This window comes from Centruroides sculpturatus, unplaced genomic scaffold (assembly GCF_000671375.1).
Source record: "Centruroides sculpturatus isolate CEXI.00-Female unplaced genomic scaffold, Cexi_2.0 scaffold128, whole genome shotgun sequence".
Lineage (NCBI taxonomy): Eukaryota > Metazoa > Arthropoda > Arachnida > Scorpiones > Buthidae > Centruroides > Centruroides sculpturatus.
In genome coordinates this window covers 961233-974874 of record NW_019385268.1, presented here as the reverse complement: position 1 = coordinate 974874, position 13642 = coordinate 961233, and the positions used below count along the sequence as shown (strand labels likewise).

General features: G+C 33.4%; 1 protein-coding gene across 1 annotated transcript in view; it reads right to left on the bottom strand.

The window, feature by feature from the left end:
- The window catches only part of LOC111636923 (transmembrane emp24 domain-containing protein 2-like), a 16954-nt gene extending 3932 nt beyond the window's left edge, over positions 1-13022 (bottom strand). Inside the window, exon 1 of the mRNA XM_023382307.1 lies at positions 12774-13022. Coding sequence (XP_023238075.1) covers positions 12774-12965 — 192 coding nt within the window. The 5' untranslated portion in view covers positions 12966-13022. The remainder of the gene's footprint in view (positions 1-12773) is intronic.
- Between the last annotated feature and the right edge of the window lie 620 nt (positions 13023-13642).

Here is a 13642-nt window from a genome sequence, read left to right as displayed (position 1 = left end):
GCTTTCAGCCTACTTCTAATAGGCCATCCTCAAGAAATTACTGTTCTACTATCGAATACAAAGCTTTCGAACAATTTTTAAATTTAAAATTTTTTACATATTTTTAAAATTCAAAACGTAAAATACTAAATATTTAACCAAAAAAATAACATATTATATACAATGTAAAAATAAACCTATATAACGTATAATATACATTAAACGAGTTAAAATACAATCGCCACAATTTTAAGGTTTCTAATTCCCATTTGTTTTTCTATCACGTATTTTTGTGCTGTTGGAAGAGCATTGGCGTCCTTGGCGTTTAAGCAGTTTTTATTTATTTTGCTCTTATATATCTCCATTTTTTCCATACCAAAGGCAATAGTTGGGGAATGGACCGGTTTAATTATTTTTGCCTCATCCCACTTTACACTTGCTCCATCCGTTTGTGCCATAATTGCCAAGATGGTGTTGTTGTGCCCTTTACTAACGTCATACATATGACTGACGTTCTTTTATACACACCTCCAAGTTTCTTGTGGTGACACCCACATATCTTTCGCCACTCCTAATTGCTGATTTACAAAAGGAATTCTAAACTCCAGCCTTTTCTTTCATTCCTACCTCGTCCTTATCATTCCTTAACAATTTGTAGATGTTTGGCACCCGTTTATACACAGTTTTCGTGTCTTTATACTTACATAATTCCTCCATTATGCCCTCTACATTCTTGTTATATGTAAATTTATTAAATCTATTTTTTCTACCATCTCTTTTGTAAATCAGCAATTAGGAGTGGCGAAAGATTATGTGGGTGTCACCACAAGAAACTTGGAGGTGCGTATAAAAGAACGTCAGTCATATGTATGACGTTAGTAAAGGGCACAACAACACCATCTTGGCAATTATGGCACAAACGGATGGAGCAAGTGTAAAGTGGGATGAGGCAAAAATAATTAAACCGGTCCATTCCCCAACTATTGCCTTTGGTATGGAAAAAATGGAGATATATAAGAGCAAAATAAATAAAAACTGCTTAAACGCCAAGGACGCCAATGCTCTTCCAACAGCACAAAAATACGTGATAGAAAAACAAATGGGAATTAGAAACCTTAAAATTGTGGCGATTGTATTTTAACTCGTTTAATGTATATTATACGTTATATAGGTTTATTTTTACATTGTATATAATATGTTATTTTTTTGGTTAAATATTTAGTATTTTACGTTTTGAATTTTAAAAATATGTAAAAAATTTTAAATTTAAAAATTGTTCGAAAGCTTTGTATTCAATAGTAGAACAGTAATTTCTTGAGGATGGCCTATTAGAAGTAGGCTGAAAGCATTTGAATAGTAAATAATAATAAGCTCAGCAAGTGTTTGGTGTTTGTTTATATTTGTAAGTAAACAGCTGAGGAAGTGGGAATAGTTTAGGTCCATTCCATTCAGTTAAGCAAACACAACACAAACACATCTAATGAAATCAACACATACATTTATTTGTGTAGGTAGCAAAAACATGTAAAAATAATACATCATTAAACTAGCATATTATTAGGTGACTGTAAATGTATAAACACAAAGTGAGATAATCCATGTATTGCAAAAGTTTAGTTCCACATGTAAAATTTAGTTCCACATGTATTATTGTCCCAGAAACCCCCTTATCTGCACCCCAATGTCAAAAACATGACGAGGCATGCTGTCTACAAGTTGTGGAGAGCATCTTGACTTATCTCGTCCCATACAGAGGTAATAGCTGCAGTTCTGTAACAGTTGAAAGCTGAAGTTTGTTGACGTACACCTACCTAGCAAGGATTCCCCAGAGATTCTCTATGGGGTTAAGATCAGAGGAATTAGCAAGCCACTCCACAATGGTGTGCATGTAATGATGCACACCATTGTCTAAGGATCACTCCCATGTAGTGTGTCCTACATGGATTGGTGCACAGTCCTGTTGGAATGTCCAGAATATTCCTCCAACCCTCTCTCCAAATCCCATGAGATGCACAGCTAAAAGTTCCTGGTAATCTCTGGCTTTCATACATCCACTCGGAAATGCAATGTCAGTCTTCCTGTTGTATTCAAATTCAGCCCAGACCATTACTGATCCTCCTCCCATTTAGCAGTTGGAAAAGATCTTTTCGTCCTCTCTGATGTCATGCCAGTAGTAGCCATCAGGGCCATCTAAATTAAAATTTTTTTCGTCTCTGAATACTACTTGTCCTCCATTCTGTGCTCCAATTTGAATGTTCTCTAGCCCATTTTACCCGTGCTATCTTATGGGTTAGTGTTAATCTGGGCTGACAATTCTTCTTCTTGTACAGCAGTTGGCTGTTGTGCCTTACAGCACTCAATGCGGTTGACTTATGAACGTCAACCATTGAATCATGCACCAACTGTCCAAGTGATGATCCTGATTGTTTTAGGGTGTTTACGATCCAATGAAGCTGACACTCACTGAGTGCCTGTGGACACCCTGAATGGGGTTTTGGTTGTAATCTTCTTGGATATGTACATAATTGTTCACCATGTTATGTGACCGATTAATCCTATTTTCTATGGCCCTGTGCGTTAATGCTTCAATCTTGCCCCACTCATCTTGCCACAGTCCATGTTTCCATAAACATTATATCAAGCAAATCATACAAGTCAAAGTTGCAGCAGTAAGACAATTTCACTCTTAGCATGCATGAAATTGTTTGTAATGTTTAACTCACAGGTTCATATTATTATTTCTCCTGGGGATGTGATGAAACTAAACTTTTGCAACACATGGATAATGTCACTTCATGTGTATATGTGTTTATATACACACAAAGTGTTTATATCTATATATATATATATAAATGGACATGTGTGTCCCTATATTTCACTTTTCAGCCAAAACTACACATTGCACATGAATGGTGTTTGTATGTGGTAGTAGCCCCAAGTCTCCATTTGTGCACTATGGTGGTTGCGTCTCAATAGCTATAAGGGTGCAGGAGATATGGGCTTAAAGTGGTTGACTCCGAAGATTTTCTATTTTGATTTTAAAAATGTTCAAACCATTTTAAATTTGAATTGGTTCAATTATAGAATGATTGTAAACGTTCAAGAAAATTGATCAAATTGAAAATGGTTCGTTTGACTGGACATAAAAATTCTCTAATTAGTCTGGAAATGGGGGACCTAATTCTTGCATTCTGTGAAAACGGGTAAGATTGGCTATAATGTAATTATCTTAATCTTCACTATCATTACTTTTTGCCCAGCGAAGCGGGTCCTTGCAGCTAGATTCTAGATTACTTAGAAAAACAGTCTTTTATATATATAAAAAAACTATTGACGGCGTAGTTGCTGGCCCGTGATTGGGGGGACGACGTCTCCCGTACGCCTTTACGTACAAATAAAAGTCCAGCGAAGCGGGTCCTTGCAGCTAGTAAACATATAAACTTTATCTATACATTACATGTTTATATATTTACAGTCATCTAATAATATGCGAGTTTAATGATGTCGTATTATTTTTATATGTTTTCTGCTACCTACACAAATAAATGTATGTTTTGGTTTCATTAGATTTTGTGTTGTGTTTGTTTAACTGAATGGAGTATGGAGTTAAACTTTTGCAATGAACCTTACATTGTTATTGCTATGAGAAAGAAAAAAAAACTCCAACTCTAAAGATGCAATCAGACAAATAGCAAAATAATGCTACATATTCTACTATTTATCTCTGCTACATGCACATAAACAATTTACAAAATGTGATGAATTAAAGATTAAGTATATAGCAATTAATATTTTCAATACAGAAATGAAAAACTATTTTATATAGAACAGAAATGAGAATACCTATATTAAATGACTTGAAAATGAAATCGGATAAATTTGAATAGTAAGAACAAGTAACTGCTCTCTCTTTTTAATCCTGTTTAACAGATGGCCAGATGGTCCAGTGGTTAAGGTGACAGCCTATCCTTGGGGGACCCACGATTGAATCTGGTCAGGTCAAGAAAATCCCAGGAATTTTTTGGGGGCGAGCCATCCAGATATGTCAGGTTCCATCCCTCACCCACCCAGCCACCCCCTTGTGGACTTGCTAAAAAAGTAATCACACATTCCCTTATGATTACAATGGTGGCTGTCAAGTAAGCTTAGCAAATTTTGACAAAGACAAATTGATCTGGTCTTCTGCTTGGCTGGACAGACTTTACCAGAAGGGTCAGTTTGTTACATCTAATTAGCAAAATTAGTCAGGTGTTCCAACAAAGGCAGACCTGAAAGAGAATTACTGGCTAAGCTCTGGATTGGTCAGTCTTCAAATCCACTGAACCCTTTAAAAAGGGAAAGTCAGGAGGAAAAGAGGGTCTTGTGCCAAAACTGGACATCTCAGTATTCTTAATGTGTACTTTGCAAATATCTGTAAATAAAAGACTGAAACTAGAAGTTCAGGGTCATAAAGAGTCCTTCTGATAATACACATAGTGGATGAGAATATCAAGATCCATTCTTAAATTCACTGTGCCTACAGGCAGAAGGGTTAAAAAAAAATATTCTGTTTAACAAGGAATAGTGCTTATTGAAAAACTTAATTTACTCAAATAATTTTCTTAGATAGTTATATTTTCACTGATCTTACAAATGCATATACAAACAAAGGTTCGCTACTTTTTTTTTTAGAATAAAATATTCAAACCCTCTTTTGAACACTTCATATAGCTATATGAACAGAAATACAGTGGAACCTCGGTTAAAGAACGTCCTGGTTAACGACCAAATCGGTTAACGAACTTTTATTTTGCAAAAATTTTGTCTCGGATAACGAACAAAATTCGGTTAACGAACTTAACGGCTTTTTGTGTCAAATTTGTAAGCTTGCCGACTTTTAAGGAAAATCAGTTAATCGTGTGTCAGTGATGGTGTAAGGTCCATTCGTACGTTGGTGGTTCGGAGGAGACAAAGATGGCAAGTATTTTACAGTGAAAATCGTTTATTAGAACGGGAAGATGCTTACGAATTTTGAGGTAGTTGGAAATGGCTTATCTACAGTATTTTCTCTCAGCACTGAGGAGTGGCGTATCGCTGGTCCTACGATAGTGCAAGCTGATCAGTCGTAGTCCCAGAGAGGACGAGATGGGTTCGCTTGGTCACAGAAGCGATGATACGCGACAGAGCTGCAACAACTAGAGCGGTCCGCGAGACATAACACAAATTTTAGCGGGCACGACTTCAGGCTTAATCCAGATGAAGACGACACAGATTAATCGCCATAGAATTTTTAGGAAAACTGCGTTTTGACCTTGAGATTCGGGGTTTTTATAATATTTCTTCTTTGAATCTCACCTTACGATTAGTCCTGCGCCCCATTCCTCGCTCCCGATTGTTTTCTTCTTTGTCTCCAGGTGAAAATCGAAACCAGATCACGAGAAAGCTTTGTTCCGAGGCGTTTATTTGAATTTATTTGACACATGTTCGCCGACTCTGATCAGAGATCGTTGATAAACCTATAAGCCTTTCGCTCATAATTTAGCCTATTGTTTCTGCTATCTGTCATTTTAGAACTTTAACGATCGTATGTGATGTTTTATACCCGTCAAATGTTTCCCCTTTTCCGAAAATTTAACTTAGATCGACTGTTTATGAGCACGTTTTCCTATATTTTCATTAAAGAAAACCCATTTTACAAATAAAATTACAAAAATACTGACGGCTAGAACGGATTAATTGTATTTGCATTAATTTCTATGGGAAAAATTGCTTCGGTTAACGAATGGACTCGTGGAACGGATTACGTTCGTTAACCGAGATTCCACTGTATTACACTTAAAATAATAAAATTGCATATTTTATATTTTCTATAATTTGGATTAATGTATAACTAAGTAAAAAATTATTTGTTTGATAGCTTAAATATTGTTATCACAAAATATACAATATTTGAACAGATTCCAACAACAACAATTCCAAAAGGTGTATTGCCTGGTAAAACAGCTTTACTACAGCTGGATAAGCAAGCCAAATGACAGCTCATTTCAAATGAAACAGATTGTATTATAGCCACTTTATCAGACAACACACTTAAAATTTAGTACAAAAGAAACTTGTTGCCATATTCAGGGCTGCCAGCCACTAGCAACCATGGGGCCGCCTGGGTCAATCAAGAAATGAGAGGACTCTTGAAAAATACACATTGTGTAACTTTTATTGCAACTTTATTCAAAAACCATAATAATAATTTAAAAAAATAAAGATATTTCTTTAATCTACAATGTAATGTAAGCAATTTTATTATATACAGGGTTCCTACTCAAATTTTTGTTTTGAATTCCCTGACTTTCCCTGACCAACTTTGTCCAAATTCCCTGACCCTCACATTTTTTAGTGTGGAATATCGACATAATAAAACAGCATTTACTGTTAACATTGAGTACATTTAGCCCTCTTTTTGCACAGTTGATATGCTTCAAAGACTGCCACATTAAAAAAATACAGTACATACATCCTGTAGAAAAATGTTTGATAGAATCCACAATTTCAATGTAATGAAAAAATAAGCAATTTACAAACAAAACACAAGCTTTTTATTTTATCATCATTTATCATTATTATTTGTATGTAAATCTAGTAAATACAAGGTAACATAAAATCAACAAAAATTATTCTTTGATAAACAAATAGTACTGTACTGTGCTTAAAATGAACTCTTGATTTAGAAACACATAATTTTAAAATCAATCTTTCAACAAAAAGAGTAACTTTTTTTTAACCTTTTTACATTACCATCTGTTGCATATCTTAAAAACAGTTATTGCAAATATAATGTTTAAACATGCATTATTATATGGATAGGATAGATAGGGTGTGACCCATATCCTATTTCTGAGATCAAAGAATGTTTTGATGAGAAGAAATAAAACTCATATTTAATCACTGAGCCTTCTACTGCCCCCATGAAAGCCTCCAGTGCCCGCAAAGGGGCGTTATCACCCACTTTGAGAAAGGATGATCTAGACCAGTGTTTCTCAACCCAAAACTCATCGCAGACCGGAAAATATCTGCTTTTTTTAAGTGGACCAGTGACAATATTATTTTTAATTGAAAAAAATTCTCTGTTGTAAAAAGAACTGCAAACTACATTGAGCAATAAATATTTGTTATTTTATTTACCAGTACATTAGTATACAAATCAATGTGATCGCTGCTTTTCTTTTTTGCTAGTAAGATCATCAATTCTTGGAGTTAAGGCGGTAACTGCAAGGCGTGAGGCAGAACTAATACTATAATGATTTTGTTGTTTCAATTTTATCATTACCATTGCTGAAAACATTGATTCACATAAGTACGTTGTTGAAAAAGGTAGTAACATCCTAACTGCCTTTTTATGTAAAACTGGATATTCAGATTTAACTTTAATCCAAAACTGTGTTATGGGCATTGATTCAAACAATGTTTTAAATCCCAAGTCTGAACTTAATTTGATTAGTTTTTCGTATTCAAAGTCGTTCAATCTATTAGTTTGCTATCAATAAACGGATTAATAATCCACATATTTCCTATTTGAGAACAACGCATGGAAGGTTAAGTATATATTTTTAAAGTTTTCGCGGACTGGTCAGATTAGAGTTGCGGACCGGCGGTTGAGAAACACGGGTCTAGACTATTTCTCAAGTTTCTATAAAAAATTTCTGTTCATTCCTTTTTTTCTCTAATAATTAAATTATTTTACGTTTTTCTATTTTAGTTCCGGACAATTCCGGAACCTCACACTTGTATTCCTATGAAGTCATAGTATTACGAAAATTGGGATTCTTAAAACTTATAAAATAAAATAAATACAGAAATAAACAACAAACGAAATTACAATTATACGTTATTAAAATATAGAAGTTCAGCGCAGAGAATCGTAACTACAAATCTCTTTCTTTTGCAACATAACTATAAAAATTGTTTTGGTGTTGTTTCGCACAAAAAATAATCAAATTTATTTTAATTTTTTAGTAATGTAATTATTTTTTTTTAAATTTACAGCTTTTTAATTTTTAAATTTTAATTATAAGCAAGTTAACATTGGTTAAACTATCGGATTACCTGTTGATTTTCGAAAATATAACTACAGAATATTTATTACAAGCATGATCAATCTTGCCAGTTTTTAAGCCCTAAATTTGCCAAAATCAGTGATATTTGTTACCCAATGTCATTTCAGTTAACTAATTATTAAACTATGTATCGAAGTTGCGGAAAAAAACGGAAGAGAGAGGGAAAATATGCTTGCAGTACAGTACATTCAAGGAAAATCGTAACAACAAATATAAAAAGCTTGTGCCAACAACAAGTCAGCGCCAGTATTTTACTGTAAACGTCGGGTAACTATTTATAATTTTTTATGTTTTAAACTGAAAAACGATTAAATTACAGATTTTTACTGATCTGTTTAGCTATTTTGAAGTGAACATTCTAATAAATTACGATTTCAACTTTTAAAAGTTTGCAAACAAATTTTTAATTAGTTATTTTTTATTCTAATAAACAATTTCATTTTTTTATAATCGCTGAATTACTAAAATTAAAAATTAAACACTATTACATAAAAGTAGTTTATCCTGTTATTAATTAACTCCCTTGCTACCCACTAATTTTTAATATTAATGTAATTAAACATAAAAAATATTTAAAACTGGGAAAAAAACGAAAGAAATGCGTTAATTTTGAAGAAAAAGCTTCAAACTTTATTTTCCATTGTCTCGCCTTTCTGTGAAATCTGACACCGATGAGTCATTGTGTTTACAGCTGGATGACCTGGAGAACAGCTGGTGTTGGGATTTCCCGGGACATTCTCATAGAAGTCTCGGGAGGAGAAGGGTTTAAAGTAGAGTGAATACTAGCTGGCCGTATATTTTTAAATATTTTTCAAAAATTACGTTTTTTTATTGCGATTTCCGACCCCCCGACTTAATTAAACGTATATATAATAAAATATATTAATTTAAAAAAATTAAAAAACTATTGGAGGTCGTTTTTGACATCAGAAACTAGCTTTAAATAACTTTATCGAAGTAAAATCCGTGCACTACTACTTTAGAACGATGAATGAAATTTGATAAAAAAAACTCCCATTAAAAAACAATTAAGAGTTAATCGTGCGTCATTAAAGGTATATTAAAATCGCGATAAAATATTTTCGCGCGGGAAAAAATTTTTGAAAAAATTTGGAGACTTAAAAAACATCCAAAAAAAACAAAAATTTTTTCGGAGGGCCCAAATGCCCGAGTTTTATGTAACGCTATGGAACTTGCCCGAGTTATCTCGAGTTTTAAAGATTGCAGCATTACTTCTTGCCGCCTGCAGATGGCTGTGCTTGGTCACCCATATTCAGCAAACGAGATCAACAATGCAGTTAAGGAGACAAATTCCCTGACTTTTTGACAATTTTTGACAAATTCCCTGACTTTTTGACAATTTTCGACAAATTCCCTGACTTTCCCTGACCTTTTCCAAACACTAATGAAAATCCCTGACTTTCCAGGTGCGTAGGAACCCTGTATATAAAAAACATAATAAAACTGCTTACATTACATAATGTAAAATATTAAAGTTTTAAAAAATTCACAGACAAAAATTAAAAAGAATTATATCATAAAACTTATTCTTTGATTTCAGTGAAATCCTTAATTACGAGGTCTGTTCAAAAAATACGCAGACTGACGTCATAAAACAAAATGTACTTTAGTTAGAAGTTACATGTATGGGTCCCCTTCAAAGTACTCTCCTTCCCAACACACACACTTATCTCAATGGTGTTTCCACTTGTTGAAACAGTCCTGGTACGCTTCTTTTGTAATGTCTTTCAGCACCTTCATCGCATTTGCCTTAATCTCGGGAATCATCACAAATCTTCTTCCTTTCAAGGGTCTTTTGAGTTTGAGGAACAAGAAAAAATCACAAGGAGCAAGGTCAGGAGAGTAGGGGGATGGGGAAGAACAGTGATCAAGTGTTTGGCCAAAAACGCACGAGTTCTGAGGGCTGAATGGGCTGGAACATTGTCATGATGGAGAAACCAACCACCATTCCTCCACATTTCTGGCCTTTTGTGATGGATGGCATCCCTCAGACGTTTCAGAACTTCAATGTAGTAAGTCTGGTTCACTTTGGAGCTTTGGGGGAGGTACTTGTGGTGAACAACACCCTTAGCATCAAAGAAAACTGTCAGCATCACCTTGACATTGGATCGAACTTGGTGAGCTTTTTTGGGTCTGGGGACCACTTCAAACATGCTGTATGCTTCATAGCAACATCACCGTAAGCCATGTTGAGCATAGCAAATGTTTCAGTCCCAGATTTTCCAAGTTTAACACAAAATTTCAAAGCAAGTCGTTGCTCCATTAGGTCATTCATTCTGAAATCCGACAAACGAAAAAAATCGCACTTCACTAAAAACTGCATAACTAATCAACAAGTAAAGATATATGTAAGTGGGAAATGGCTTTATCACCAGACGATCTGTACAAACCTAGCAACACCAAGCAGATTCCCTGGAACCAACTGGAGCCGTATAATTCAAACAGTCCGCGTTTTTTTGAACAGACCTCATGTATCATCAAAATCTAATTTTTCACATATTTTGTGTTCTATTGTTAATAGTTAGATTTGGGAAGGAATCTGCAGTTTAGACAGCATATTTAAAACATTGTTATGAAATCTTATTAGTTATGTCATTGAGCAAATGGCACAAAATATTTTAATTTTGTCATATAAATTGTCACCATTCCTCAGTGCTAAATCTAAATCCATACAATGATTCATAAGATCATCCTCATTGGTTGTCATTAATTGTAAAAACCAAAAATGGCACTATGCTCTTCAATTTGTTTAAACTTGTGGATGTAGTAAAAATAGACTTGTGGATAATTATTGCATTTAGAAAAGAAGTATATTACTGAATAAAACACACCTTTCCACAATATGCATTTCAACCAAATAACTAGTTTGGCCCTCTTTAGTTGTAAATTAAACTGTTTACATATAAAAAATTTTTTGGTTGTCTTCTTAATTTTTTCCTTAATAATGTTTCAAGTTCTTTTATTTACTAAGGTTCCAAATTTTCGTTGATTTTTAAAAATGTACAGTATATATTTTATCAAGTTTTAAAAAATTGACATTATAGCTTTGCTTTCTAGTACACTTTAGCAACACAATAAGAATTCAACCTTTTTAAAAATGTAACGAAAATCCAAAATTCTAGTAAATAAAAAAACACAAAACATTACTAAAGAAAAATTATGACAACCAAAAAAATTTTTATATGTAAACTCAGTTTAATTTACAACTATATATTGTAAAAAACAAGTATGTTATTGAATAAAATACCTTTCTAAATGCAATAATTATTCACAAGGTCTCAATTGTATATGGGTTATAGTATAAATTTCAGATCATCCCATAATCTCAACCATGCTATTTTAGTATTTATATTAATTAATAGATATTTGCTTCAAAAGTATTTGTACACTTATTGGTTTCTTCATAACAAAATAAATGTTTTTGTTTTCTCGATCTGACTTCTTTGAATACAAGAGGAATGTCATATTTTGTGCAAATTTCATTTATTATTTATTTTGATTTTAAGAAACCATTTTCTTTAAAATCTTTTAATTAAATAATCTGCTAATCACTTAATAGTGACACTATTAAACTTAAATTGATGCCAATTTTTTGTACACTATTACTTGCAGATGAAATATCACACCAAATAACAGCAAATAGCACAAATTCAAAATTACAGAAATTTCAAATTTTATTACAACAGTCAAACTTTACCAACGTGCACCGTCACGGCCACACAGTGGGGACTCACGTTCTAACCCGACCTAACCTAACCTATTCTAATAAATTACCATAATAACCTAACAAAGTTTTTCGAAGCCATTTTCATCATAGCTATTAACGTAACGTTCAGTTCTTTTAATTTATTACCATTTTCTACGTTATAGATGCCTAAATATGCATAAATAGAAAATTCTTGCCGTTTAATGTATTTCCTACGTAGCACTGCGCCTAATTACTACAAAAAGGCAAAACAACATAAAAAATAAAAAACAAGAAGTTTAATTTCTTATTTTTTAAAGGTAGGGCTCCGGGCAAGTGCCCCAGCCGCTCAACTCCAACGGCGGTACCGGCCACGTTCGCCATTTAATCGGTGCCGGCAGAAGTTAATAGCATCGTAACGACTCGTAAGGCCGTCCTCGTCGGTCTTCATTAATACAGAAGTATCGAGGTAATCCAAAACAATTTCCTTACGAAACCGTTTCGTACATACGTAAAGCCGGCCAAAGATAAGTTTCGGTTAGTTTTAACCGATCAAACAATAAAAACAAAATTCTTGGTATTTTTTTACGATTACAAAACGTTTATGTAATTAAAATTGATAAAATGATACAATTATACATTTTACAAGCTCTCAAATAATAGCAATCATTTTAATTTCATTAACAATATGCTGGTAAACTGGTTTAATTAGTTTTACGGTATAAATTCTGGGATTTCTTGCATCAAGCTTACAATTCATAGGTGATGATAATTTAAGCAGTTAAGGTAGAAGTTCCCTTCCCACGCATATATATTATTCTCTTTAGGTAATAATATATATGCGTGCGCATAGTATGTAAAAGTTATATCTACCGAAATTCATTCGTCTCGCATTTATAAGTACCCATCTATTAAGAAATCGTTATTCTTCAATTACTTGTGAATGACGAATTTAAAGCAAGCAAAGCAAAACATATTTGACCAAGCCGAGAACCCACCTTGACGTCGATATCGAGAAATCCACCTTCGGCAACTTCAAACGTTAATCCCATTTTAGTTTTAGTAGTTACTTTATCGAAAAAGCATTCTTCGGCGTGAGCATCGACCGTGATAAAGTAGCATCGAGCCCGATTTGCTAAAATTAAAACTAAAACGGCAAAGAAACAAACCGAATCACACTTCGTTTTCATGTTTGTACCACTTCCATCCGAACCCAATGCCACGTTCCCTTACGATTACCATGCCGCCCTCTCGTGTCCATATCCAATATTTATAATTTTATCGTTTGGCTTATATTAGACGATAGATGTTTTAAATTGATAAATATAATGTTTTCTATTTCATCAAATTAAAATACAAAGCATTTTGTTACGTGATAAATTTCGATGACGTGACGTTTACTCGGAAATATCATAATTATGTTTAAAAGTTTTATTTTTACATTTTATTATTACTACGTGTATAGAATTTGTGATTAAAAATCAAACAATTTAATTCGATACAAGAAAAAGTAAAAAGAACAAATTAATTGGGCACGATTACGTAGATTAAATCCCTTGCGCTAAAATTTTACGCAAAACTTAAAAGAACATTTTTAATATTAGTGTTTTTATAGAATGAGAATTATATGAAATCACCGCTGTTACTAAAAATAAACGTCGGTTTTTATTTTCGTTGCCAGTTATAGTTATAAAAATATACAAGGTCTGTTCAAAAAGTATCGGACCTTTGGTCAGCAAAAATAAATTTTTTGACTTTGAGGTACAAAACCCTAATCCCCTTCAAAGTAGTCTCCTTGGTAATGTATACACTTCTCCCAGCGTTCCTGCCATTGCTGGAAACACTGCTGGAACGCATCTTTTGGAAT